The sequence below is a fragment of the Podarcis liolepis genome (assembly GCF_965112155.1).
Source record: "Podarcis liolepis genome assembly, chromosome: 9".
NCBI classification, from domain to species: domain Eukaryota; kingdom Metazoa; phylum Chordata; class Lepidosauria; order Squamata; family Lacertidae; genus Podarcis; species Podarcis liolepis.
This window is the reverse complement of record NC_139564.1, coordinates 24,801,109-24,827,984: the sequence shown is the minus strand read 5'-3', so window position 1 is coordinate 24,827,984 and position 26,876 is coordinate 24,801,109. Positions and strand designations below refer to the sequence as shown.

At 42.5% G+C, this 26,876-nt stretch overlaps 1 protein-coding gene across 2 annotated transcripts in view; it reads right to left on the bottom strand.

Annotated features, from left to right (window-relative positions):
• SEC24B (SEC24 homolog B, COPII coat complex component) overlaps nt 1-12,897 on the bottom strand; it is a 36,250-nt gene extending 23,353 nt beyond the window's left edge. For both annotated transcript variants that reach the window (XM_083459203.1, XM_083459204.1), the window contains exons 1-3: nt 12,399-12,897; nt 4,245-4,958; nt 2,203-2,364 (exon numbers count right to left, since the gene is read on the bottom strand). In XM_083459203.1, coding sequence (XP_083315329.1) covers nt 2,203-2,364; nt 4,245-4,958; nt 12,399-12,525 — 1,003 coding nt within the window. In that variant the 5' untranslated portion in view covers nt 12,526-12,897. The remainder of the gene's footprint in view (nt 1-2,202; nt 2,365-4,244; nt 4,959-12,398) is intronic.
• Between the last annotated feature and the right edge of the window lie 13,979 nt (nt 12,898-26,876).

Sequence of the window (26,876 nt, the reverse complement as noted above, 5' to 3'; positions counted from 1 at the left end):
TCCCTTCTCCCTGAAGCGCGGTTTGATTTTTGCCTTATTTTTCGGCTACAGGGACCACACATTCGCTGCATAACACGCACAGACATTTCCCCTTCCTTTTTAGGAGAAAAAATCTGCGTGTTATAGAGCGAAAAATACGGTAAACTTCCAAATGATGTCATCAATGCTCCACATAAAGGGTCACACTTTAAATGAATTTTTGACTCTCTCTCTATGAAAAAGTTACTTATATTCACAAGTTGACCATAAGTGAATGGAAATGCCACTTCTGGTCACAGAACCTCTTTCTATTTATAAAACGGAGCCTTTGGATCGAATACAATGAATTTATACACAGCTGGCAAAAAAAATATCCATAAAACAAAGGTATTATTAAACTGCTTCTAAGATTAACAGAATACTTTTTTGTTGCCAGTCAGATTTAATTTAGCAGAACCTATACAAATATAGAGCTTGAGACTGTGAGACTTGGATACCTAAACGATAGTCTCAACCTTCATATACCCAACCAGACTGCACACTGCAGGAGGCCTGCAGATAGCACCTCCTCAAGAGATCTGTTCCATATGATGTAGGCATTGAGCCTTTAGTGTGGTGACACCTACCCTTTGGAACTCCCTCCTGTTAAGTATCAGAATGGTTGCCTTTTCTCTGTTGCCTTTTCAATGCCTACCAAACGCTTTCTTTTTCAACAAGCCTTTTAAGTGAAGATTCTTATCTCAATCTGTATCTGTACTGGATCCAAATTTGTTTTTATTGTGGATGTTTCATGTAGGGGATTTACAAATAAACTTCAGCTAATACCTTAATATATTTGCAGTGTATTAGTCTCTACATGAGTAGTACAAGTAAGAGTCATAACACAAAGGCTTTATAGCGTGCCAGGGTTAAGTTCACAAACACGTGCACAGTTCAGCCGTGCTTACTTCAATGAGACTTGCTCCTGAGTGAACTTGCAAATAATCAAGCTGATTAGGTGTGGGGATGGGAAAGGAATTTACCAGTTAAAACACAGAGTGGACAACTATAATATAAATGTGGTAATAAGGAGGAATTAAGAAGTTGGTAATATTTTTTCTACTATTGGTACATCAATTTAAGCTATGACAGCACATCTGTTATATCTACATACCGAAGTCACTCACAATGAACTCATTCTGACCTCAAATGAAACTAGGGGACAGAGAATACAAAAAAGAAACCCTGTGACCCCCTTTTCTCATATTTAGGCTGAATTACTATTCATACCTTTGAAACCTTGACACCAAGTTACAGAATTAAGTATGTCACCTGAGGTGCTTTAAGGCAAAGAGGTGACTTAAAAATACTACCCTCTAAATCTGTTTGGATGTCTTAGCTGTTGCAGAATGCCATGGTATGTCGAATACTAAGAACAGGTTGCCAGTAACACATTACACCAGTGATGTACACTGGTCCCCTTCCATCTTTCATATCAATATAAGGTAATGATACAGACTTATAAATCCCTAACTGATTTGAAGCCATTTATTACCATGCTCTCCACCCCTCTGCACCATTACAATCTCCAAAATCAAAACAGCACCTTCTTAAGACATAGTAGGACTTGTATAGCAGCATTCTCTGTAGCTGTCTTATCAATACCTCTCCCTCAGAAACTTGAAAAGTCAAGACTATTACTATTTACCAAAGCGCTGGCTACAAACTCTTAAAACTTTATGTGGTGGTCACTGGAGCACCCATTAAAAGGCTCACATTCAGCCAAGCCTACTGATTTCTGAATATATTTCAACTATATTTCTGTAAATTTACCATACATCCATCATCCTTGTAAAAGGCTCCTACTTGAAAAGTATGATTCTGCCTCTTGCAATTGTAATTTGACAACTGAGTAGGTTGTCTTGCATATATCTTTCTAGATATACAAATGGAATCTGTGCTCACCTTGAAACGAGAATGAAGTAAAGATGCTTTCTCAAGCAGCTTGCATACAGTGCAAGTGTATATATTCTAAAACACAATGTATCTTGAAATATAAATAAACACAGTAACAAGAGCCAAATCTTACAGAAATGCTAGCTAGAATTAATATTAAATTATTACTTGCACTGGGATAGATGAGCACATAAAACCGAGAAAAATGAACTCTTTAGAAATCATTAATTTCAAATTGTAGGGAAAATTCAAAATGCAGACACTTTAATTCATCTTCTAGTTTTATACCTTCTTGAAGCAAAGGATCAGATGGTTGTGTAAGGGAAGAGGAAGTGGTGGGCTTCGTTGTCTTTTCCACAACAGGTGTTCTTATTGAAGAAGTAACAGCTGAAGACGCTCCCTGGGCAGGTTTTATGTGCTGAATATTCTGGTTTACAAGATGCGGTGACCCTGAAATACGAACCAAAAAGTGGGAAATGCACTTTTGTATTTTGAAATGTAACTGGCAACAGTTACATTGATTAACGGTTTTCACAGTTGAAACCATGTAAGTCAGCTGCAGCAATGAAAGTTTTGTAGCTAACAGATTTACTGAGGCACAGAACTTTATCAGATACAGTGGCACCTCTGGTTACAAACTTAATTTGTTCTTAACTTGAAACCGTTCTTAACCTGAGGTACCACTTTAGCTAATGGGGCCTCCCGCTGCCACCACCGCCGCGTGATTTCTATTCTCATCCTGAGGTAAAGTTCTTAACGCGAGGTACTACTTCCGGGTTAGTGGAGTCTGTAACCCAAAGTGTTTGTAACCCGAGGTGTTTATAACCCGAAGTACCACTGTACATGATTATTCTCAGTTTGCAAGAATATAGATTCACATGGACATATACGGATTGAGAAAAATACTGTCAACTGCTGGCCAAACTGCCATGACAATTCTATATTAAGAGTATGTGATGCATGCCAAACAAAGTGAGCCTTCTCAACAGGAGTTTACAGGTGAAAACACAATCTTCCTAGCATTACTATGCTAAATGAAACACTTCTAATGAGAGAGGAAATCACTGTTTAGATTGAGATTTAAACAAACAGAAAGATTGGTGATGATTGATCATCAGTATGCACAACCACTGCTGCTACTACTTATACCAGGGCATGTCATTTTAGGGAGTGAAACTTAATTCTTGCAAATTTACTCAGTGGGGGGGATCTTTAAAACATTTTGGGTGTACTATTTTTGTGTTTGGGCAAATTTCGCTTGGTAAGTCTATTTCTGCTGAAGAAGCAGAATTCCTTGGCTTTTGGAAAACCAAGGAAATTTAATTTTACCTTTGAAAAAGTCATGTAATTCTTAATAATAATAATATATAACAATAATGATAATAGATAACTGCAAGTGATATGGAATATAACTTGCCAAGTAGAATCTATGATTCTATTAGGCAATCATTTTTAGTGATTTCCATGCAACTTTACACATTTTTTAATTACCAAGCAAATCTAAATTATATTAATTTAACCAAAATATCTTTTGAAATCCCAAGGCATGTTACAACTTTTTTGGAATTTGAAAGTTGAAAAATTCAACACACCCTACAGTTACACACACATATGTATATGAGAGGGAGCAAGAGAAATACAACACAGAACTGAGGACAAGCACTTAAGAAAACAAAGAACTAGTCTCTAGTCCCTGTGCACATTGGCGAAGCACATATAAATAAGCATGCCCTGTTCTGACCCCATTTTGTCCTCTTCTGGGTCTGAAAGGAACCATGCTTTAGCGATTTTGTATAATTTGGGTGCTCCTAAAAATGGTTGCTGCTTATATATTAAAATTAACACCACCTGAATTTCTTACATGCTCAGATATGGACCGATCGAGTCACTGTAATACATACCTTGTCTATTCCAGGCAATATGATTTATTAGTATCACATTTTTTTTTAAAAAAAATACAAATTAATTGTATGGAAGCAGTCAAATTCAAAAACATGACTGTAAGTATGTGCTAAACAGTATTCTCATGCTGCACAAACCAGAACATGCTCCTACAGTACATAATACGCACATCTGGTTGTGTAGCTCAGCCTGGACTTATGGGGGAAAGGATCTTTATTTAAGCAAAGGGGAAAAGTGCTGGAAAAAGTGCTTGGGGTAATGGAGCTTGGTGAGGTAAGGTGGTGGGTAGGATTCAGCTCTCTTCATCAACACACTCCTTTTGTTGTAAAAAGTAGACTACTCCCAACCTTTTTTTAAACATGAATGGTGCAGATAAACGAATAAATAAATTTACTGTGTCACATCCAGTTTGGTTCTTTGTGCAATACCTGTGCCTGCTGGGTTGCTTGCTTGTGGCAAGGATCCTGCAAAGCTTCCGCTATGATTTTTCTGAGCCAGCTGGAGCTCTGGGGCAGACCATGTTGCAGAACTTTGACTCAAAGGAACCCTCTGCTGCCCTGCAGGTGGTGCTCTATTTTGACTGGAAGAATAAGCATTTGCCTCTACTGGATGTCCAAAAGCTGGTATGTTGTGAGAAGCAGTCACTTGCCCATATGGACCGCCGGCGGACATAGAAGGATATGAAACGTTAGGATAAGCAGCACTAGAGGCAACAGGTGTGGCATAGGGACCAGAAGGAGCAACAAATCCCTGAGATGGAACTGAAGAGCTGGCAGAGTGCAAGGCTGAATTACTATAGGGACTACCAAACGAGGAATATGACTGTGAAATGCTGGTATGTAACTGGGACGCTGACGAAACCATTCCTGGGACAGGTCCAGATGATTCTACAATATGAGGTTCTCTATTGTACAAGTACTGTGATCCCTGCATGCTCAACATCTTGGGAGTCATAGAAGATGCATTAACATTTTGTGCCTGTGCTGAATAGTGGGCAGAATAATAATCAGCACCATAGTGGTTATCCAGCTGCGAAGGGATAATGTTATTGGGCACTTGAGAGTAGTGTCCTGATGGAGCACTATAGTTCTGAGGATGTGATCCATATCCAGGGGAGAACGGCATCTGATTTTGCATTGGACCTGGAGGAAAAGGGAGAAAAATCAGTATATTAAAGTTGTAGGGATCATCTCTTTAAAGGATGTCAAACCACTTAAGACACTATGGTAGTTATGCGGTACATAAAGTGTTTAAGAAATAAATTTTAAAAGTCATGATATACACCTCTTAAAAATCATTAGTGGCTTTTTATTTATTTTAACTATGCATATTTTAAAAATTGAGTGGTTTACGTAAAAGCATAGCAATATTCAGTTTTCCTAAAAACCTGGAAAAAATGACATTTAAAAATGTAACATTTTGTAATACAGTCACTCATCTGGAATACGTCCAAGCAGTAACAATGCAGGCAGCATGTTACAAGCACACACTTTTGCAACAACCTGGGCAATTACACTAGTAAACCTTAAAGCAGTTTAGATTGAAACTCCATGTGTCACATGTGTGTATCAAAAACAGTATTATATATAACTGATGTTATACTGTAGAATGGCATCAATGCAGTCAAGAGTTTTCCCAGAAAGATAGCAGATAGTGCAATTCAGCTATTCTGGGTGCCAAAGGCAGCTTATAATTCTGGGCCATCTTGCAATAAGAACCAGAGATGTATACTTATAATTCCGCATCCTATTTTGCACACAAGAGCCAGAGTGACAATAGAACCTATATCAGGGTATAAATATTTAAATTAAAACAAACAAGTAAAAAGCTGGACTAGGGGTATTTGGTGAGCTTGGCTCTGTCCTGGGTGTGGGAAATATATAATTTCCAACCATGATTATGTGTATGCTTTGTAAAACAACAGTAACCAGCTATGACTTGTATCCATGTCCATTAGAGCTAATGAAGATCAGCTAGACCCGCTGCTAATTTACATGATGTTATCTGAGCTTTTGCATAATTTACTGAGAAACAAGTATGCCAACTTTAATAGGACTTACTCAGTGACAGACAGTGGCCTCTTTGTAAATATTTATATCAGGCTGTAAGATTGTTAGCCTCCTTTTAGAAACCATGCTTCTGATAGTCTCAATACTAATTATAAGTGATGCTTAGGAGAGAAGCTACCTTAAACAGAGTCAGACCAGTGGTCCCTTCAGTTCAGTATGAGCAGCAGCTCTTACTGGGTTTCCGAAATGGCTCTTTTCCAGCCCTGCCTGGGTAGACCAGACACTGAACCTGGGACCTTGTGCATTCAAAGCATGTACTCTATCATTGAGCTATGGCCCTCTCTACAATCATACTACTAGCAGTACTTGTAACATAAGCTTAGTTCACACATGGAATTTCTCAAACTTACTGAGTCCCCTTGTATTTAACAGGGCTCACATCCCAGTTAAGTATATACTGGATTGCAGTCATAATTCATCTTTATCCGACTAAAAGAACCTAGAAATTGGGATTTCACCTAACTTATTTCAGTGTCAGTCCCAGCAATTACATACTGAATAACTAGAGAAATAAGGATCATTAGTACAGGTTAAGATAAAGTACTTTAAAGGTCACCTTACACCAATGGTGGCTAAAAACACTGGCTAAAATGATTATGACCACTACTGATCTGTTGCTTATCACAGAGGTTGTGAAATTGCAGTGTGAGTTCCATCTTAGCACACATCACCTGATTAGCATGGAGAGCAAGCTCCGAAGGTGAGATGTCAGTATCAACATCAAGCAGCTAAGAAACCACCCTAAAAGGAGCTCCTCTTGCCATCCATTAGGTGCTGGGCACTGAGAGGGAGACCAGCTGACTTCAAAAGGGGCCCCATCTAAGTGCCCATAGCTGCTCAGCACCGAAAGCAACCCCAATAAATGGCTGCAATGGGGTCCCTTTACCTTTACAGAGTTCCCAATGGGAACTCTCTTGTGCAGCCAATACAGGTCACATCTTTACCTGCCCCACACCTGACCATAACATATGCTATCCAGTGTTGGGCACACAACCATATTTTAGGGGAAACTGCCTTGCAGGCCTTATTAGGCTCATGGGCTGGAGCTTCCCCACCGGGGACTTAGTCCAACATCAGAAAGAACAAAAATGACCTTTGGACTGATAACCTTTTAGGTACCTTCCAACTCTGTTCTATGAATTATATTTTCTAGAACAAAACCCAAGATGTGTGGAGCATATAAATTTTGGCTAATTCCCTGTCCACAACTGTCATTCAAGAAGCACAAGTCCTGCAGCACTGTAAAGACCATCAACTTTTTTGTGATGAGTTTTTATAGGCTAGAGTCTATTTCTCAAGGTATGATCATTGAATCGCTGCCCATGAAACACTAGAGTTGGAAACACTAGAGTAGTTTGTTTTCTACTTAGAAGTCATGATGAAATCAGATTCATTTGGGGCTTTCGGAATTGTCCAAGTTTTATTTTAAAAACTCCTATTAAAAGGACAGGATACAATCAGCCAATTATAACATTTCCAAACTTTAAACTACTGCTGATTTCAGACGTGGGCTCACCACCAGCAGCCTGCTGGGAGCACAATCCTATACATACTTACATAGGAATAAGTCCCACTGAACTTCTGAGTAACCATGCATAGATAGGCTCAGAGTTTAACAGACACTGAACATTCACTTAACAAGGGCTCTTCTGCTTACTGTACCGCATATATAACATTTTCTTTGCATTTCTAACCACTTAAGCAATTGTAAAATGAGTGGTTACCCTTTAGGATAAAGCAAGTATTCTGAATATTGTAAACTGCTCATCTGACATAGAAGCCTGTCTAAAGGAGAGAAATATACAGCCCTGACCTGCCACTCAAATGAAGCTCAGCCCAGCATGCCCCTAAACTAGTACAGAATCCAATTAGACACCCTCCAAAACTCCCCTTGAAGCATCTCCAGGTTGCTGCATCTCCACACCTTTAGACTTTGTACTAATAGTAAACTTTAAAAGACAGCCTCAGATTCATCCTTATTGACTCCTTCACTCCAAGCAGAAAAAAGGGAAGGGCTACTCATCAGAGCTGGGAGGGGCAGGCACAAGGAGATGCATTGTGTATACATTTGTAGATTGCTGCCAATATAACTTTTCAGTTATTTAGCTACATCAGCATGGAAATATAATTTATAACTTTGAAAGAGTCCATTCTTTTTTCCTATAGTGAGAAAGCTGTTGGACTAAGCAGGCATACTGTTTTAAGAACACAACTTTATCCTGGAGTCCAAAGAAACAAGCTTAAGTATTCTGATCAGTAATAAAGTATTTGAATTCCACCAAAATTTTCAATTTTCATAACAGTTTACTTTTTAGGAATATTATAAGCCCAAAACATACTACCATCCTCTTCAATCTTTTGCACTTGTTCATCTGCAATGGCCAAACTTGGATATTTGCCCACAGCTTCATAAATCACGGTGTATTAAGCTGTAGGTGGGCACCATGGAAATACAGTGGTACCTCAGAACTCAAATGGCTCTGTTGTCAAACGTTTCGGCTCCCGAACAAACGAAAACTCAGAAGTGAGTGCTCTGGTTTTTGAACGTTCCTCAGAACACGAACATCCAATGTGGCTTCCACTGTGCAAAAACCTAGCTGTCGGCCAATCAGAAGCAGCGCCTCAGAAGTCGGTCTTCCAGAACAGATTACATTCGAGTTCCGAGGTACCACTGTATATGGCTTTCTCACACCTCCCACTCCATTCTGGCCTAGTGCACCAGCTTTGGCACAGAAATTTTGGCTTGTATTAAAGCCAGCACTCCCTATTATGTCCAAATCAGACAACTCTGGCTTAATGTCAGTTAGCAACCTAGGACAGTCAACTTGAATCAGATCCTCTGTTGTAGACCAAGGAGACCGAAACTGGAAGCATCTGCTTCCACTTTTAATGAATGAGAGTTCCCAAGTATGTCTGAACTTCAGGGACTCTGCTTATTTTTAACTGTGGTTAGTCCACACCCCAGGATCATAAGCTACAATTTGATCCTGTCTTTTAACTTGAGATCCCAAAATCTGGACATAAGAGGAAACCCTAGTTAAAAAGTAGAAGCAGATGTTTCCAATCTCCTCCCCTGGCAAATGGTGGGTGCACATGAGGTTGAGGTTTGCAGAAACCTCATGTAATGCTACACTAGTGTTTAGCTTTACATCGAAAAGGGCCCACAATCTGCTTGTGCAATATTGCTCTCAATAAGTTGTCTGATAGAATACGAATTCTGAAGCACAACCAAACTGCACACCTGGGCCAACGCTTACCATTTTGCTGCACTGTCGTAAGTTTATTGTCACAATGCAGCAAAACAGGGAGAATCGCCTTATCGCTAAAGCAAACAAGTCACTTCCTCTCCCATTACTAACACCCCCCTCCAAGATACACATTCATTCCGCATTTGGCTCAGCCCTATTTGCAACAGCTGCAATATGATTCTGCACCAAGCAAACCTGATTCCCTTCATTACAACCAGTTATAGCCAGTGCACATGCATACTTAGCTCATCTACAGGCCAAGAAGAGCTGAAAAGTTGTAATGGAAGAAGGCAGGTATATAACTTATACTGTCCCTACCCTGCCCCCGGTACGGAAGACTCTACCATAGAACAATTGTGCTGGGCAGGTATACACATAAGCTATAGGAACTTCAACCACCTGCTACAGCATGAAACTATAAAGAACTCACAACTTGCTCACTACTCTTCAACAATAATAATAGTTAAGTTTAGTGACAGGTATGTGTTTATTGGTCACATGTAACCCACAATTTACCCAAAGAACATGTATACTGGTCAGTCAGTTGATTACGCTGAGACCTCTGAGATGTATGTAGGGCAAGTCACCTTATTTCTGCCTTAATGGAGGAACAGTGAATTCAGCCTAGGTTTATGACATCTAAAAACCCCAGCTCTAGCTACTGCATAATACTATTCTCAAAAGTTTATTTTTAAGAGGTACAGCATTCCCACACCTCTGGCAAAGGCCCCACAGATCAGAATTGCTAGCAACAGTAACGTGATGCCCTATGATTTGCCACCAAGCAAAAGAATCATGTCCACCAAGAAGCCAGCAAGCCTTTCTAAAACCATACTTTTGAGACCATGTATCTAAAAACTATCATACATTTAACAATGTCTTGTCTTCCAATGGTAGCCAAAATAATAAAAAAATGAAAACCGCATGAGAAGTCTTTGCCATTACCTGCTTGCAACAATGAGGGCTATAAAATTCTGGAATCCTCAGGATCCTGACAAAAATCCTTGAACTGAAATAAACCATATGAAATACATGGTTTGGCTTACTCTCTTAAATGTTAGCTAAAGACTTTCTTTTGTTCATGAAGATTTATTCAACCACCATATCTGGTGAGTAAACTGCTCTAGATAAGTTTGTTTATTCAAACAAACTTACATTACTGTCAGCAGCATTTAAGTTATTTTAACTATTTAGAAACTTGTATTTTTGCCATAAATACTTTATTTAAAGCTTTGAGAAAACTCCACAAATCTTTGGCAACGTTGACAAATTTACACTGAAATCCAAACCTTGGCCAGGCAGCAGTGAGGCTTAATAGAGCAGTGGGTCAACCACATCATCCACAGCCATGCTGCTCACCCTGGCTGGGTGTTCAGTGGGCAGAATAGGAAATTCCCCTCATGCGAAGTGACACTAGATTCACACCATTTCCCCAGCCCAAAATGGGGCTGGGGGCTTGATTGCTATATAAATCTGTAGGTATCTTACTAAGCCCTCTAAATGGTTTTTGTTGTCATTGTTGTAGCAAATAACTTCATTCTACACATATCAAGACATATGCAATTTTGATAATGCATACTTGTTCAAAAGAGATACAATCTAACCTGAGAATCTTTCACAAAACAAAAGCCTCCCAAACAAAAGGAGCAAAGCAGACTATCTGTGGTATGTTCAAATAAAAAAATTCCTTCCAGTAGCACCTTAAAGACCAACTAAGTTAGTTCTTGGTATGAGCTTTCGTGTGCATGCACACTTCTTCAGATACACATAGGTGTATCTGAAGAAGTGTGCATGCACACGAAAGCTCATACCACCTAATATGCAGAGGTATACTATGTATCCTCCATGGATCTGTTTAACTCTGGTTGACTCTGAGACAGTGACTGTGTTGTATGACGTAAGAATGTTTGACAATAAGAACATTTGATTACATTGGTTCAAAACACACTTTATTGGGAAATAGCTTTTAAAAAGCTGTTGAAAAACCACAGTATGACAACTACAGCACTCTATTCAAGATCCCAGAGTAAGAAAAAGTTACCTTCAAGCTAAAAACAAGCAGATCGCTCAAAAACAAAATCTCCAAATTAGGTGAATGTACAAAATGGGGGAGGGGGATCTAATGCAAACAAACGTAAAGCCAATCACACATTGGGGCAAAATCTCTAATACTGATCTACACAATAAAGAAAATGAATGTGTCCATTTAGAACAGAACAAAAAAGTTGATGTTAGAGATTTGTTTTGCAAACAAATTAAAAATAAGAGCCATTATCTTCATGTCTCTCCATAAATTTATGGTGTAGATGCAATATGGAACACGGACTGTACTGCATCAAGAAGGCCACCAAAAACCTGGAAAAGGTGCAAGAAAGTCTCACAAAAATTACTGAGGGATTGGAGCACTTTTTTAAAAAACAAAGTTCCTGAAGCAAAGTTTGTAACCTGAAGCATCTGTAACCCGAGGTACCACTGTACATCTTTATCCCAAGCATAATTAACTTCAAAAGATGTGGCAGTGATCACCAGCTTAGATGACTTTAAAGGGAGATTAGAAAAAGTCAAAGAGTAGCACCACCAATGGCTATTAGCAACAACAATTAAATGGAACCTCTCTGTATTGTACATATTGCTAATTTTGGCAGTCTTACCTTCTACAGCCCCAAAAGCCCTTCTGAGGTTTTGTTACAATCAAGCAGCGTGTAGATCCCATGAAATAAACGTGTATGTATGAATGCATGCCTTGAGCCAGCAATGCCTTCCAATACCGTTTTCTGCCGTACCTTAGTGCTCTTGCCTTTTCAAAAGCAACCGCCCTGCGACTGCTGAATACAGGATGCAGAACCTAACTTTGGGGCGCATAGGGACGGGGGGGGGGGGACGGAGAATCCCAAAAGCAGGACCCAAGTCCCACCAACAAAGAAACCCTCATGGAATTAAGATACCCTGAAAGCCTTTAACATTTCCACGCTCGAAGTCAGCCGCCCTCCCTCTCTCTGCCCCACAACCCGCCCCATACCTCCCGCTTGCTCCAACCGAGGACCTCCCCAGGGGGCTCCTTGCACCACCCCTTCCCGCCAGCTTAGCATGCTTCCCCTTCCCATCAGGAGCTGCCTTTGCCCCTCCCAGCTGCCCCCCCCCACGTCCCACCTCCGCCCCCGGCACTGTGGGCCGACCCCACCCCTCATGCCCCCCCACCAGGCCCCGCGCTCCCTTCAGCCCCTCTCCGCCGCCCTGGGCCCGGCCGGCCCCGCTGCTCCCTTACCGTTCTGACACAGCCCCACACCGCCCGAGGCTCTGAGGCTGGCGGGCCCCACGCTGGGCCCTCCCGGGAAGGAGGCGCCGGCGGAGCCGAGGGGCGGCGGGGGGAACCCTGTCGGGGGCACCGACATGGCGCGGCTCCTCCCCTTCCTCGGCTAGTCCGGAAGGCGGCGGCGTGGCCCGGAGGAAAAGCAAGGCCTCCAACGGAACCGACTCTGAGAGGAACGCGCCGAGGACTCGCGACGTCGTTCCTCGGAAACCGACGCGCGACGTCTCCGCCAGCGCCGCTCCTTCGCAGCAGCAGCCGCCCCAGCCCACAGCGACCCCTAGAGGCGGCGGCCAGCGCGAACGCTTCCTCCGCCAACGGGGAAGATTCGCGCTGGAACTTCTTGGCGGTTCTCGCCGCCGTCAGCGCCCGGCACTCCGCGCATGCCTGATGGAAAACCCCGCTGTTAGAAAAGGGGGAGGGAGGTCTGCACCTGTACGCGTGCAGGTAACGGAATGAAGCGGGATTAGGGGCGGTGCTTTGCTGGTGGAATGGAGCGCGCCGCTTCAGGGGGCAGGTGGGTGGGCGGACCGTATTTTGGAATATATTGCACTGCTGTTCCTCTTGTGGATGTGTGCAAATGGAAAGCTAGCAGTCGAAAATCTTCACTAAAGCTCCTCCACAACTGCTGAGTTGACTTTCCGGGCTCGCAGACGGCTTTTAGATAGATATAGAGACAGGAGGCGCATTCAAAACCGCACTTCCCCACCTGCGCCGTGGAGTGGTGCAATCCAGCCGCAGAAAGCAGCCTGACCTGGAAGAGAGAACTAAGACGTCGGATGCCCCCTTCCTTGCCCTGCAGACGGAGCTCTGACATCAGTAGGGCCAAGGAGGGGGCAGACTGGAGGCTTGTTAGGGACAGAAGGTGAAGGCACAGATCCGGAGGATCCATGACCTTTCCAGCCCCCCAAACAAAATCCTCAAATCAGGGACAAAACCGCACGACTCTGGAAGCTGGCTGCTGAACTTCCCCCTCCCATTCTTCCTCTTTTATAAGAAAGCGGTAGCTGAATGTATTTCTGTGGTTTGCTTTTTTTTGGCATTTATTTTGAAAGCCTCATAAATTATCTTCCATATGTAGCATTCACCCTGTGATTAAAACCATCTAGGAAACCCAGATGTGCTGGCAGAAGGAACACCAGACTCCCAAGTAAATTCCATATGAACCTAGATCCATTTTTTCCTTCATTGATAATGAATGTGGCCACATTAGCAGGATCTGGCTATTCAGCCTATATACAATTAAAGGCATTGTTCAGCCAGCAACATATGAACACACTTATCAAGCCATACATTGTCTGTATCCTGTTTCAAGCAATGCTAAATCCGTGATGATTTTATGTAAGCACTTGACTAAAATGTTTCTAATCAATACCAGTAAACTTTTCCCCAGCTGCACAATATTTCCTTTCCTTTAAAAAAAAAACCCAGAGAGAATAATACTCAGGCAATTATTTGATCCACATAATTCTTCAGTGCTGTTGTACCCTTTTTGCTGTACAATGAGAAATGAAATGGGTGCAGCTGTATCCTACCGTTTCTATCTTAGTTCTCTTTTTTAAAAATCAGGGTTAGTATTGTTTTTCCATAAATTTTAGGCAACTTCTCCAAACAAACTTAATTCTTGACATGAGGTTTAGTGAAAGTTTTTGTTGCCAGCTGCTGGCTTATATGCACAAATGCAAAACCACGAATGGAGCATAGCAACAAATGAGACCAGTAACAACTTTCAGACTTTGTATAAATCTTGGCCTCGACCTGTGGAACATTGGAAATATATAAGGCAGGGAAGGGGGACTGCAGAAGAAGAAGAAGAGTTTGGATTTGATATCCCGCTTTATCACTACCTGAAGGAGTCTCAAAGCGGCTAACATTCTCCTTTCCCTTCCTCCCCCACAACAAACACTCTGTGAGGTGAGTGGGGCTGAGAAACTTCAAAGAAGTGTGACTAGCCCAAGGTCACCCAGCAGCTGCATGTGGAGGAGCGGGGAAGCGAACCTGGTTCACCAGATTACAAGTCTACCACTCTTAACCACTACACCACACTGGCTTACTACACCACCACTGCAGGCCCTTCAGGCTTGTCTACCTGGCCCTCAGAACTCTCCCCAAGCCACACTGCTGCTTCACATCCTGAGTGCCTAGCTGGCATGTGTCTTTGGAACTCTGGCAATGGTTCCTTGAGAGGATGAAGGCTAGAGGAAAGTGAGTGCATGTATAAACTAGCTTATTGGACAAAGGTAAAATTGACTTTTGTTGCTCTGTCCACTTTTGCCTCTGCACCTACTTTTGCCACCTGTCATGGATGTGTGGCCTGAGAAAGGAATGCAGAACTCAGACTGAAAAAGTTTCCCAGCCAGATTTAAGGCTTTCAGTGCAAATAAGGTCATGGCCAGCCAGTGGCTGCCTGTCTCCTGCCACTCAGCCACCCTACAGCTATGGGGGAGGCAACAGGTGGACCGTTTGGATAGCGTGGAGCCTGCGGGTGCTCAAGCCACTGCGTCACTCCCAGGAGAGACGTGTGGCTCGGGCGCACTGCAGGCCCCACAGTGAGTGCTGCCTGGCATTTTGTCACCCCCCTCAGTGGGGACACCTGGGACGGACTGCACCTACCGCACCCCCCTTGCTATGCTCCTGTGGCCAGCAGACATCACCGTGGGAGAGATCAACACAATCATCTGAACAGAAGCACAAAGGAAAACTTGGCTGAGTGGCCGTACCAGCAGCCCACAGGAATGTGCACATTTTTCAGTTTTGTCTTATGCAACTTAAGGGCTTGGGATACATTTTACTTCTAGAGCAGCCACCCAATTAAAGAAAGCTTGGTTGATTAACTGTTCACCATTGTTGACACAGCATATTAAACCAATGCTGTCTCAGTATCTTCTTCAGAGGTTCTGGACATTGATCCAGTGACTTGGTGTTTAAAAAGTGAGAACAATTTAAAAAAAAATGTTTCCCCACTCAAAAAACAAAGGCAACAAAAACCATTAGCAGCTGCTAAAAGCCAGTTTAAATAATAATAAAATTATTGGACATAATTTGAAAATCTTCAGGGGACACACTGTAGCTTCTCTAGGGATACATGGATGGTCTAGCAAACTGCTTTGAGGGTGTGGGTGTGTGTTTTACACTCTAGCTGTATGTAAAATTTATCAAAGAAATAAATATTCTTCATACTTTTTTAGTTTGTAAGACTTTTTTCCTTCCCAGGTTGAAAAGCAGTTTTCAATGGGTATTTCCAAGGAAATGTGAATTTGTCCACTAGGGGTTGCTGTTGCACACCAATAGCATATGTGCTGCGGAGCCCACAATACATTTTAAACAATACAAAACAAAACAGGAGAAAGAAATGTACAAACCTATACACTGAAGCAACAACATTCATAATAAAACTTTAAAACTTTAATTAAAATATAATACAATTCAGGGAATGAACAATAATCAGCAGCCAGGGTGAAGAGGCATGGTTTTAGCCAGTGGTGAAGGTTGCTGCAAAATAAAAATATTATTTCCTCACCTCTTATCTTGAAACAGGAATGGGGTGTTGCCAGGACCACTGTATAGAGAATCATGTGTAGAGCTGTCGTGTAATTTATAGTATCCAGAACGCACACAAACACAGGGAAAGTATTTGAATTAAAGGAATGTCTTGAAGTATATTGAAATTCTATTATTCCTCTTGCATCCACTGTCCAGGGACAACAGGTTAGTATTCTTTCAGACAAGGAGGGGAGATTCAACTACCCTGCTGCTGCTCCTTCTCTGGTCCATGAGTGGGCCCAGGTTAGACTCACTCTTGATGCCATTTCTCAGTAACATGGAATGCAACCTCCTGGTGACCTTAGGTCCTCTGGCCAATACAGAAGCCAGCGAGTGCCTCCCCTTCTGCTCTCCAGTCCTAGCGTAACTATGTCAGGGAGGCTGATGTTTCAAAAGGAAGTAGGTGGCTGATGGGAAATGTTTGCCTACTGCCATTTTGTTTTGTGGAAGCAGGCAGACCTGCACTTTCCTTTTTATATATAAATATATATTCTTATTGATTTTTACATAAAATTTCCACAAATCATATAACATATTTTCTTATCTTATACAATGTTTTGGACTTCCATCAACCACATCTGAAGATTTTTCAGTCTTTATCACTTAATCTGCATTTCATTAATTTTACTGTTAATTTTAATAGTCCTTCACTAATAATTCTTTTCATACTTTCCTCTGCAATATTTCACATAGGCCTCCTTACAAAACTTCTTGCAATCCTACTGGCATAATCTGTTGATTACAATTGCTTTTCAAATAATTCACACATTTACTCCGGTCCTCTGAGAATCTCTCATCTCGCAGGTTTCGAATCCTTCCTGTCATCTTATCTAATTCTGAATAGTCCATTAATTTTGTCTGCCATTCTTCTTTCGTCGGTAGTTCTTCTTGTTTCCATTTCTGTGCCAATAGTACACTTTCTCAGACCTGCACTTTCCACAGAAGTGAACAGGAGGAGACTGCGCCCTCAAGTCTGCAGATGCTGCATCAGTGTACAGTGGAACCTTGGTTCCCAAACACCTTGGTACTTGAACATTTCGGCTTCCAGACATTGAAAACCCAGAAGCAAGTGTTCCGGTTTTTCGAATGTTTTTCAGAAGCTGAACGTCCAATGCAGCTGCGCCTGTGCCAGTTGGAAGCTCTGCCTTGGTTTTCGAACATTTTGGAAGTCGAACAGACTTCCAGAACGGATTACGTTCAAGAACCAAGGTACCACTCTATGTGTCTTTGGCCTTTCAAGCAGACCAATGCTGTGTAGTTTGCCTCCCCCCCCCCGGCTTTTCTATGCTGCTAAAAAGTACTGGTAAATTCAGATCACAGATCTCTTGCTTGTCTCCTAAACAAGCTCTAGCCGACTGCTAGGTCGTCCTGAAATCAGCACAGATGCTCTTGGCCAGGAGATTGACATTGGAAGGCTTTGAAAGGAAATGTATTTAAGGAGGGATTAGAAGGAGGAAATGAAGGAAGCTTGGTATGTGAGGAGCTCTGATGAAACATTTCAGCTAGGTCCATAAATGACTGGACAGCAGTCAGAACAGTTTCATCAAAGGGCTTAATGGACACTTGATCCACAAGTGTCAAACTTGGAAAGTCCCTTGGCTGGTTGTGTTGCCACTAACATGCAGATTCACAAGGGCACTAATCTAAGTCAGTAAGTCTCAAAAGGAACACCTGTGGATCCTTACTGTTCTTGGGAGTGTAAAGATAGGTGGCATTCTCCTGCAAAGCGGCATGTGATTTTATTCTCAAAGAACTGCAAGATTAAATGTGGTCTCTGAAAGGATAAGGTTTGTTATCAATTTATCCTTTTCTTGCTCCTGGCAATAAACCGCAACTACAGAAAACCATTCCACATTTGCTTGGAAAGCTGCATAATAAGACAACCAACTTTATTTTAAGGCAGCTACTGGGACCATGAGGACGTGGGTGGCGCTGTGGGTTAAACCACAGAGCCTAGGACTTGCCGATCAGAAGGTCGGCGGTTCAAATCCCCACAACGGGGTGAGCTCCCGTTGCTCGGTCCCAGCTCCTGCCCACCTAGCAGTTCGAAAGCATGTCAAAGTGCAAGTAGATAAATAGGTACCGCTCCGGCGGGAAGGTAAACGGCGTTTCCGTGCGCTGCTCTGGTTCGCCAGTAGCAGCTCAGTAATGGCCACATGACCTGGAAGCTGTACACGGCTCCCTCGGCCAATAAAGCGAGATGAGTGCCGCAACCCCAGAGTCGGTCACAACTGGACCTAATGGCCAGGGGTCCCTTTACCTTTTTACTGGGACCATATAAACCTGGTTAACTATTTTAAATAGTAACTCTGCAGAAGGTGAAATCCTACGAAACAATGATTGACGCATGTCCTCCAAACGATCAGTAGAAGCTGGTGTGTATAAGTGGGGGGAGGGGAAAGTGACAAAGTTGAATTCAAGTAGTAAAAACTAAAAGACTTCACAGAGCTGGGCCCATAAATGTAGACAGTGTGGAAAATGACAATGGGGAAACTGTAACAAAGGATGGATCTCCGCAAATATTCTGGCATGTACTTAGGCTTCATTGCAGTTGTGAATGGGATCTGAGAGAAGTTAATGGTTTTGGCAACAGAGTTCTTGGATGTCTCCCGATGACTTGTTTATTGAGCATTTATCCTGATTGATTTGCATGGTGGTTACGTTACTTCCCAACACTTTCCTTGCCCCCAAAAGTCCAGGTTTTTCTAATTTGGTCCATTGCCACAGGAATGCTTTAATTGCATGAACCTAAACTGTCAGTATGCAACCGAATCCCTCCTGCCAAATAGCGACAGTCTGGATGGGGCCCTAAATATTGGCGAGAGAAAGTGCTCTAGTCAAAAGCAGTGCGTGACTAGAGAATAAAAAATACTTTAGTTGAGGATATGGAAAGAAGCCATAGATTTTCATAATGGATAGGGAGAAAGAATAGATCACGCCTGGGGGCCAAATGTGACCCTCTAGAATTCTGGCCAGTGGAACACACACTCTCCCTATACTCTCACTGGCCCTCTAGGCACTCCAAATGTTTTTGCCGAGCTGAAATAAGACTTGATTCAAGTTTAGCAGGAGCTGCTGGCTAACCCATGTGATGAGCTATGAGAAATGCAGCTTGGAACATCTTTCTTGCAATGGTATATCCCCACGCTCTGCCTACCCAATGCAAAGTGGCCGTTGGGCTCTCCTGGCCAAGAAATTGTATAGAAGACTTCTGGTTCAGGCTGGGATTTTGTCTGAGGAACATGGTCTTCCTCAATTTGAGGGGTTTCTGTGTGTCCCTCCACTGCTGACTCCGTAGCCCAGTATTGAAACATAGATTAAAGAAGGGGAGCAAATTAGAAGAAATAAAGGGGGAGACCTGAAAGCTTTCCTGCCTAATCAACAGTCCAAACTGGTGTGTTGATGAGCATAAAGTGTAGTCAAGGACAGAAGGGCTGATGAGGAAATATGTGCTGCTCATTCTTAAGCAAAGTGTTGGGGAGGAGTTTCAGCCTCTTCAGACAGCGACATGTCGTTGATGCAGTAATAGTTTATCAGTGGTGAATTTATACTGGACTGTCCATATGTCATTCAGCTTTCTTAGTTGTTCTGCCATGCATGCCCAGTGTTACAGCATTATTGCCATCTGGTGGGGTAATAATCTTGTGCTATGAAGCACAACCAAGGCGGGACCAAAAATTGTGTTTGTGGTATATAAAGTTACAGGATTTAAGCAGGACATTGTGGGGCACACAGTGCTTGGAAATGAAGCAGTATGTCCACCCCAATAACATAATGAAAGCTGAATTAAAAGGATGCTTGGAGGGTCCCCTAGTAATTGTTCACACCTCCTTTTAGGTGCACATCTCACAGAGCCATGGGAAAGAGCAATTTGGCACATTTGTGCATTCAAGAAAAGAAACAATCTGTTCAGCTGTTTCAAAGAGAGCAAGTATCCCTACCCCCCACCTGAAAACCACAAAAGCAAAGGAGTAAGAACCCAGCCACGGGTGGCACTGTGGGTAAAACCTCAGTGCCTAGGACTTGCCGATCATATGGTCGGCAGTTTGAATCCCCGCGGCGGGGTGAGCTCCCATCGTTCGGTCCCAGCTCCTGCCCACCTAGCAGTTCGAAAGCACCCCCAAGTGCAAGTAGATAAATAGGTATCGCTTTATAGCGGGAAGGTAAACGGCGTTTCCGTGTGCTGCGCTGGTGCTGGCTCGCCAGAGTAGCTTCGTCACGCTGGCCACGTGACCCGGAAGTGTCTTCGGACAGCGCTGGCTCCTGGCCTCTTAAGCGAGATGAGCGCGCAACCCTAGAGTCGGACACGACTGGCCCATACGGGCAGGGGTACCTTTACCTTTACCTAAGAATCCAGCCAATAGTTTGTATACAGTAACACCTATAATGACAATTGTATTTATAGGTCTATAGGTCTCACAAGCTTAGACACGGCACGATTGGTTGGAGAACATAACAGCACACGCTCAACTTCCACTCCAGCGGTGTTGCACAGAAGTTGCCCTGCTCTCATTTGGAGCTTTCTGTATTTTATTTATATAGGTTTCTAATTCTTCTGTGCTAGAGACCTAATGCATTTTATTCATTCTTCCCGCGGCTCAGTGCAGCCACTTTTTGTTCTCCTTTTACATTCTGTGTATACTTAACAGCTACCAACTGCTCTGTTGGAATGAGGATGAGAGTTTGTAAGGAGTCTCTCCTCTATTACCGCAAACAGCTCTCTGGTCTTCTGCCAGCGTCTTTAAGGCTACCCCACTGTGCTCAAACCACTTGTGTTTCAGATCCTTTAGGTCTCTCCTTGGCTATCCAATTCCACGCACTTGCTTCCTAGCAAGGCCTCCTAACAACATGATAGCACAAAGCTGAGCCCTGGGACGTTAAACAGTTAAAAACAGGTCCTCTTATCTTAGCATGAAAACATTTAAGGAGTGAGGATATTGGCAGTAGCTTCTGGTCTGGTAATTTCATTTACAGATATCATGGAACGAGTATCAGTTTTACAGCATGGCTTATAACTGAGGATTTTCCAATGAGTGGATATTATTCCAGAGAGAATGAAACACCCTCAACATAAAACAGTGATACCTCATAGTTTCTTTTGTCGAAAATCTCCATATAAACTAGTGAGCAGGGTTTATGTTTGCAAAGCATATTTGGGATGCATTCCAGAAGCCACTTACTTAAGAGGAGTCCAAATGACATCAGTGGGACTCCTTCAGATTAAGTGGTTTGTGGCTTTCATTGCCTTCCTTGCCTGCACATGCTATAGACACTTTGTCAAAGTTGTGTTGGTGGTTTCTGTCTTACAAAAATCACTCATATTTTAGTTCAGTAGCTATTTAAGGCATGCTGTGCAAACAAAGAGGAATGCTTTAAAGAAGATACCTTGAATTAGTTTCTTCTAATAGGTAAATCTCAAAAATTCAAAATGTCTAGAAGAAGAGGGGTTATTATATGTGCCCTAACTTGAAGATTATAACCCCAAAGTGCAGTATGAAATTATTTCCAACAAAACACCATAAGTCAGGGATGCAGCTAACTCATGATTATTAAGAGGGGAAGATGTGAAGGCAATAAATGTCTCTTGGAGCCACGTTTATCACCCAGCCTGATAGCAGCTCATATCCTTTAGCAATCCAAACCCAACATCCAGTAGCTTGCAAACAACCTGTGTGCTACTCACAGCTTCAATGGATGAAATATATGCTAGGCAACATCCTTGTTGCCTAGGTCATTCTAACCTTATCTTCCTGACTGGTTGAGCACTCCTGCATATCAACAATGGTGGCAACTCTAGCTTCTCCATCCTGCTGGACAGCTCTTCTGTCACAGCCATCATTACCACCTATGTCAGGTGAATCAGAGGCCTCGTCAAAAACCAAATCCTAGTAGTCAATGCACACTGTCCATTTTTAGCCAACACACACAATATGCAGTCATGTAAGTGGGTGGGTAGCAGGCAGGTAAGGGAGAAAGGTGTTACTATCAGGCTCATATTCAATTTTGAGCCAAAGAGGAGCTTACAGGGCAATAACGCTCACCTCATTTTGCTGGCAGACAGCCAGTTCGGGATGCCAGGAGTTCATATCCAAAAACATCTGGAGGCCTACATGATGCCCACCCCTGATATAAGAGAAGCATTTGAACACTTGAAATATGTTATATTACTCAGAAGTACTGCCATTTAATGCACATTTGCTTTTTGCCCACAAAGTTTTTGTGCTTCCCTCCCCCCAAATGAAGACATTTGCAAAACCATTTTAAAAACAACAAAATGATTCTCTACACTGATCGTCCTAAGAACATCCAAATCTAAATTTATGGATTGACTCACTAAAAGCTACAATGCAATGACTTTAAGAAGAAAGTTTCGTCCTTGCCCAAAGACATTAGTGGTGCATTATGGACGACATGGAAAATGTAGCTTTTAATGGAAACTGCAGCTAAACCATGTACTATTAGCACGGCAAATGCCATACTTTGATAAAGGATCTGTCACTCCCTGAATGAACTGTCTGCAATGCCGTGTTGAAGGAATCAGTTGTTTTTGTACGGTCCCCTCCCGAAATGAAAAGAAAATCAGCAGATTGCCTTGGATGAAAAGCATAAGAATTGTCAGCATGAATGTGGTTATGATTCTTTTGTGACTAGAAGTTATATAAGAATATTTAGTACACATTTTCAAGTAGCTGGCAAATGGCAGAGCTAGCCTCTTTTGAGAAAGAATTATGATGCAGATCTCTAGATGTTTAATTACCGTTACCACATTCATATAAGGGGACAGATGTTTTCCCTCAGAGATGAGAAGAGGTGTCTAGGAAGGAAAACGTATTTCCTTGTAAAGCATGGAATGAATGGCAATACATTCACATGAATGAACATGTTAGACCCAAGTGTTTCTTCAGTATCCAATTCAGGGTAGGATGCTTCCATACCTCCCTTCCTCCCTTTCTGAATTCCCTCCTGGATTTAACAACTCAGATCACCTTGGCCTGCTGCATAGCACCACCAACGTACTGTATTATTTCAAACTTAAATTTCCAGACTTTGTAAAGCAGGTGTGATTTGATGGTTGCTTCTTAAACTCCTTTACCGTCCTCAACATCCCATGTGAAAATTTCACAAGAATCGACTTCCGGGTTGACGCGATCTGACTTCCGGGTTGACGCGATCTGGAAATGGCGGATTCCCTCCGAGCTCCGGAGGGAATCGGCTCCACTGAGGATGGGTCTTTGCCGCGCCGGCGACGCGGGGACCCTTAAAAACCGCAGGCGCGGAAGCCTGCGGACTGAAGACTCGGCGGGTGCCTTAAGCGCCCCCCCTGATTCGCAAAGAGCCTTTTTAAAGGCTGCGGAGGGGATACGGGGGTGGCGTGGCACTGAGAGTCGATCGCTACCTCGGTGGAGCGAAGCCGCGAGCCATGACCGGAGAGCGCTGACTTCCTTCCTTGAAAATTTGGACTGAAAGAATCACCCGTGAGTAAGACGGATTGGGACTTTATAAAAATTTTACCTTCAATTGGAGACGACCGGGGGGTGTGCTAAAAGGAAGTCCGCACCCCCCCCCTTGCAGACCATCTAAGCAACGACACAAGAGATAAGCTGGAGAGCCTACCCTTGGCGGGGTGAGTTAAAAAGGACACTAACTTTCAAGATTTTACTAAAGGAAATTTTGTGCAGGAGACTGGAGTTTTGGAAACCTTCCTTTTGTTTTAAACAACCCCCCCTCCCGGGCTCAGGAACGTCCTGCCTTTGTGCCTGCGTTAGAGCTGCGGAGTTTGACAGCTGTCAAAGCTGCCAAACGGGCGGTTTAAAGTGAGAAATTGCCATTTAAGATTCCTATGGACTAAGACGAGTTATAATTGAGCTGAAACTGTTGGAAACAAAGTAATAATAATCAGTTAAAGGATTGTTGGTGAAAAGGCAAATAAGTAACCAGATTCCCCCTAGGGGGAACTCTGTGAAACTACAATGGATACAATGGCTGTGGAAGGAAAGTTACTAGTGGAAATTGAAAGGATGTTTCAATTGGTGGGAATCTTACAGGAGCAGAGCTTGGCCATGAACAAACAACTTGAGACTATGACCTTGGGAACAGGCAACTCTGCTCTTTGTATTGAGGACCTTAATGAGAAAGAATCCACAGCTGATTGGGAAACAATATCTACAGAGCTGGAAGAGACTAAACAACAAGAAAAAGAAGAAGTAATCCTGGGAAGCAACAACCAAAAGTTGACATCTGTGGAATACAAGCAAGGAGACGCTGGGAACATATCCACCACAAGTCTGCGAGAGATACAGAAGAAGAAGGAGGAGGCCCCAAGACAAAATGGAGTACAGGAATTTAAAATAAAGAAATATGATTGGGGCCTCCGTTTGGACTTAGACTTGGAAGAGATAGACTTTGTGGAAATACTGCAGCAGCTACCTTTGAATCTTCTTGTCGGAAGAGGACATACTTTGATGGTGAAAGAACTTTTCCCAGATCTGACGACTGCTATAAAGGACTACCAACAGGACAGGCGGAGAGGAACGGAAATAGATTTGAAAGCCTCGGACGTGAGGAACCCAGGCTGAGAACTTCGAATTTGGATTTTTATTGGGAAGGGACAAAAACCGGGGATGGGAGGGAGGGAAGAATGAGACTCTTAAAAACTCTCAAGACTTTTAGGTTTGGTTAAGATGACTCTTAATTAAGATAAAATGAAAATCGATGGAATAGATCTTAAGTCCAACTTATGAAAATTAATTTTTATTATAAAAAAGGAAATAAGATGAATAAGATTGTTAAGAGGAGAAATATCAACTTGCTGACATAATCTTGAAACTGGGATGCATGAGGGGGGGTGGGGGAAAGTCAGGGAACAAGGTTATGAAATGGGGATTTGCTGACTTTATACATGTTTTTGTCTTTTGTTTTTTCTTTCTGTATGTTTTGTCTTTATAAAAGTAGAAAACCAAATAAAAATTTTATAAAAAAAAAAAAGAAAATTTCACAAGAATCTGCGAATAATAAATTGTCTTCCTGAAATTTCACTGCAATTTTTAAAAATATAAAGTATTATGATGAAAATTAACCAAAATGCACATAAAAGACTCCCCCCACCATGTTAGTTTCACTGGCTGCAGCTTATTCCATTTCCTATACATTTCCTATCTATTAATTTCTGCATTGCATTTGAGCTTTCACATGGTGGAAATCATGGAGTAAAGTGACAAAATTTGGGGTGGCATACAAAATTTGGGGTGGCATACAAAATTTGGGGTGGCATATAGTTTTCTGGCTGCTTTCTTGGGGGAATAATGGGGGAAGAGAAGTATGCATGTATTGAAAGAGTGAAGGAGGAGTGATGTTATCCAATGATGTTCATTGTTGTGTCACACTATGGCAACTCCTGTGAAAGAAATTTAGCATGACATGCTGGTATATCAAACAAAAAGCTAGTTCCATAATACTACAGGCACCACAATATGAAAGGAACATTCAAAAAAAGGACAGAAGCACTAACATTACAATCAGGAAAACTAATGTGCTATTCCCCATGTCAGAATGCACCCCATGTCTTCTTTTCAATTCAGTTTACACACAGGTCCCACTATCAGAACGCTTATTATACACAAATTCAGTTATCTAAACATAAAGAATTATGCCTACACACACAGCTGATTCACACATCCAAACAGGCTGAGTTTGCCCACTTGCTTACTTGTTTGTGCTTTTCTGAACAACAACAGCCATTTTGGGGCAAAAACCATGGAGAATGGGAGCAGGGAGAGAGATTGCACAAATCAGGGATCTGGAGAGATCAGACAAATCAGTTTTGCCTTTGTCTCTATTTGGCTGGTTGCAGCAATTTAGGAAGAAACCCTGGAGGAAGAGAGATCATGGATTAGAAATGTTCCCATAGGAAATAATGGAGACTGTGGACTCTTTATGCAAACGCTCACCCAATGAACAATTTCCTAGGAATGCATCGTGTTTGGAAAGCATTTTTAATAAAATGCACCCAACTTTTATTAAAATGCATTTTTAATAAAATGCACCCAACTTTTGGCCTAACATCTTGTTCACAGCAGTGCTGACACACATTAATGCTGTTGTAGAAAAAGAAAAAGAAAAACTTTGGGGAAGGCTGGTGAGCTGCTGCTGCTGCTGACAGGCTTCAGATTACTGCTGCCCCTCTTGTGCTCTCCCAAGCCAACATTCCCAGCATGTCTGTACTGCTGTCTGAGTGACATCTACACAGGCTTGGTCATGTCCACGGAATGGAAGATGGCACGATCCCCAAGGATGTGCTCAATGGGGAGCTGGCTCAGGAACCAGGCCCACTGGCAAACCAACTCTGTGTTATGAAGATGTCTGCAGTTGTGACATGAAGGCCAGCAACATCAACCTTCTCATGTGGGAATCCCTTGCAGACTACTGCAGTGCCTGGAGACAGGCAGTCAGGTTGGGCATCCATAGCAGTGACCAGAGGAAGAATGACCACTGGCAGGAGCTCAGAGAAGAAACACCATGGTGCATCTGCAGCAGCACAACTGGATGCCTTCATCTGCCCCAGTTGCAACAAAACATGTCTCCCCCATGTTGGTCTCTACAGCCACAGCAGGCACCGCAGCCTTCCAACAGTTTGACGTTACCCCCAAAGGCTCACTCCTCCATTGTCTCCCAAGACAGACAGATTCCAACAACCAACAACACACACAATAAACAAAACAATACTCCCACTCACCAACTAGCAGATGAGAATGAAAGGATATTTAAAAACAACAACAACAACACTGGATTTAAACTCACATATGTAAAATAATTCAAAGTTAATTTTCTCCCCGCACTTTTTATTGAACCAACATTTGCAAGTTCACAGAAGCCCCAATATATGGCAATCTATGA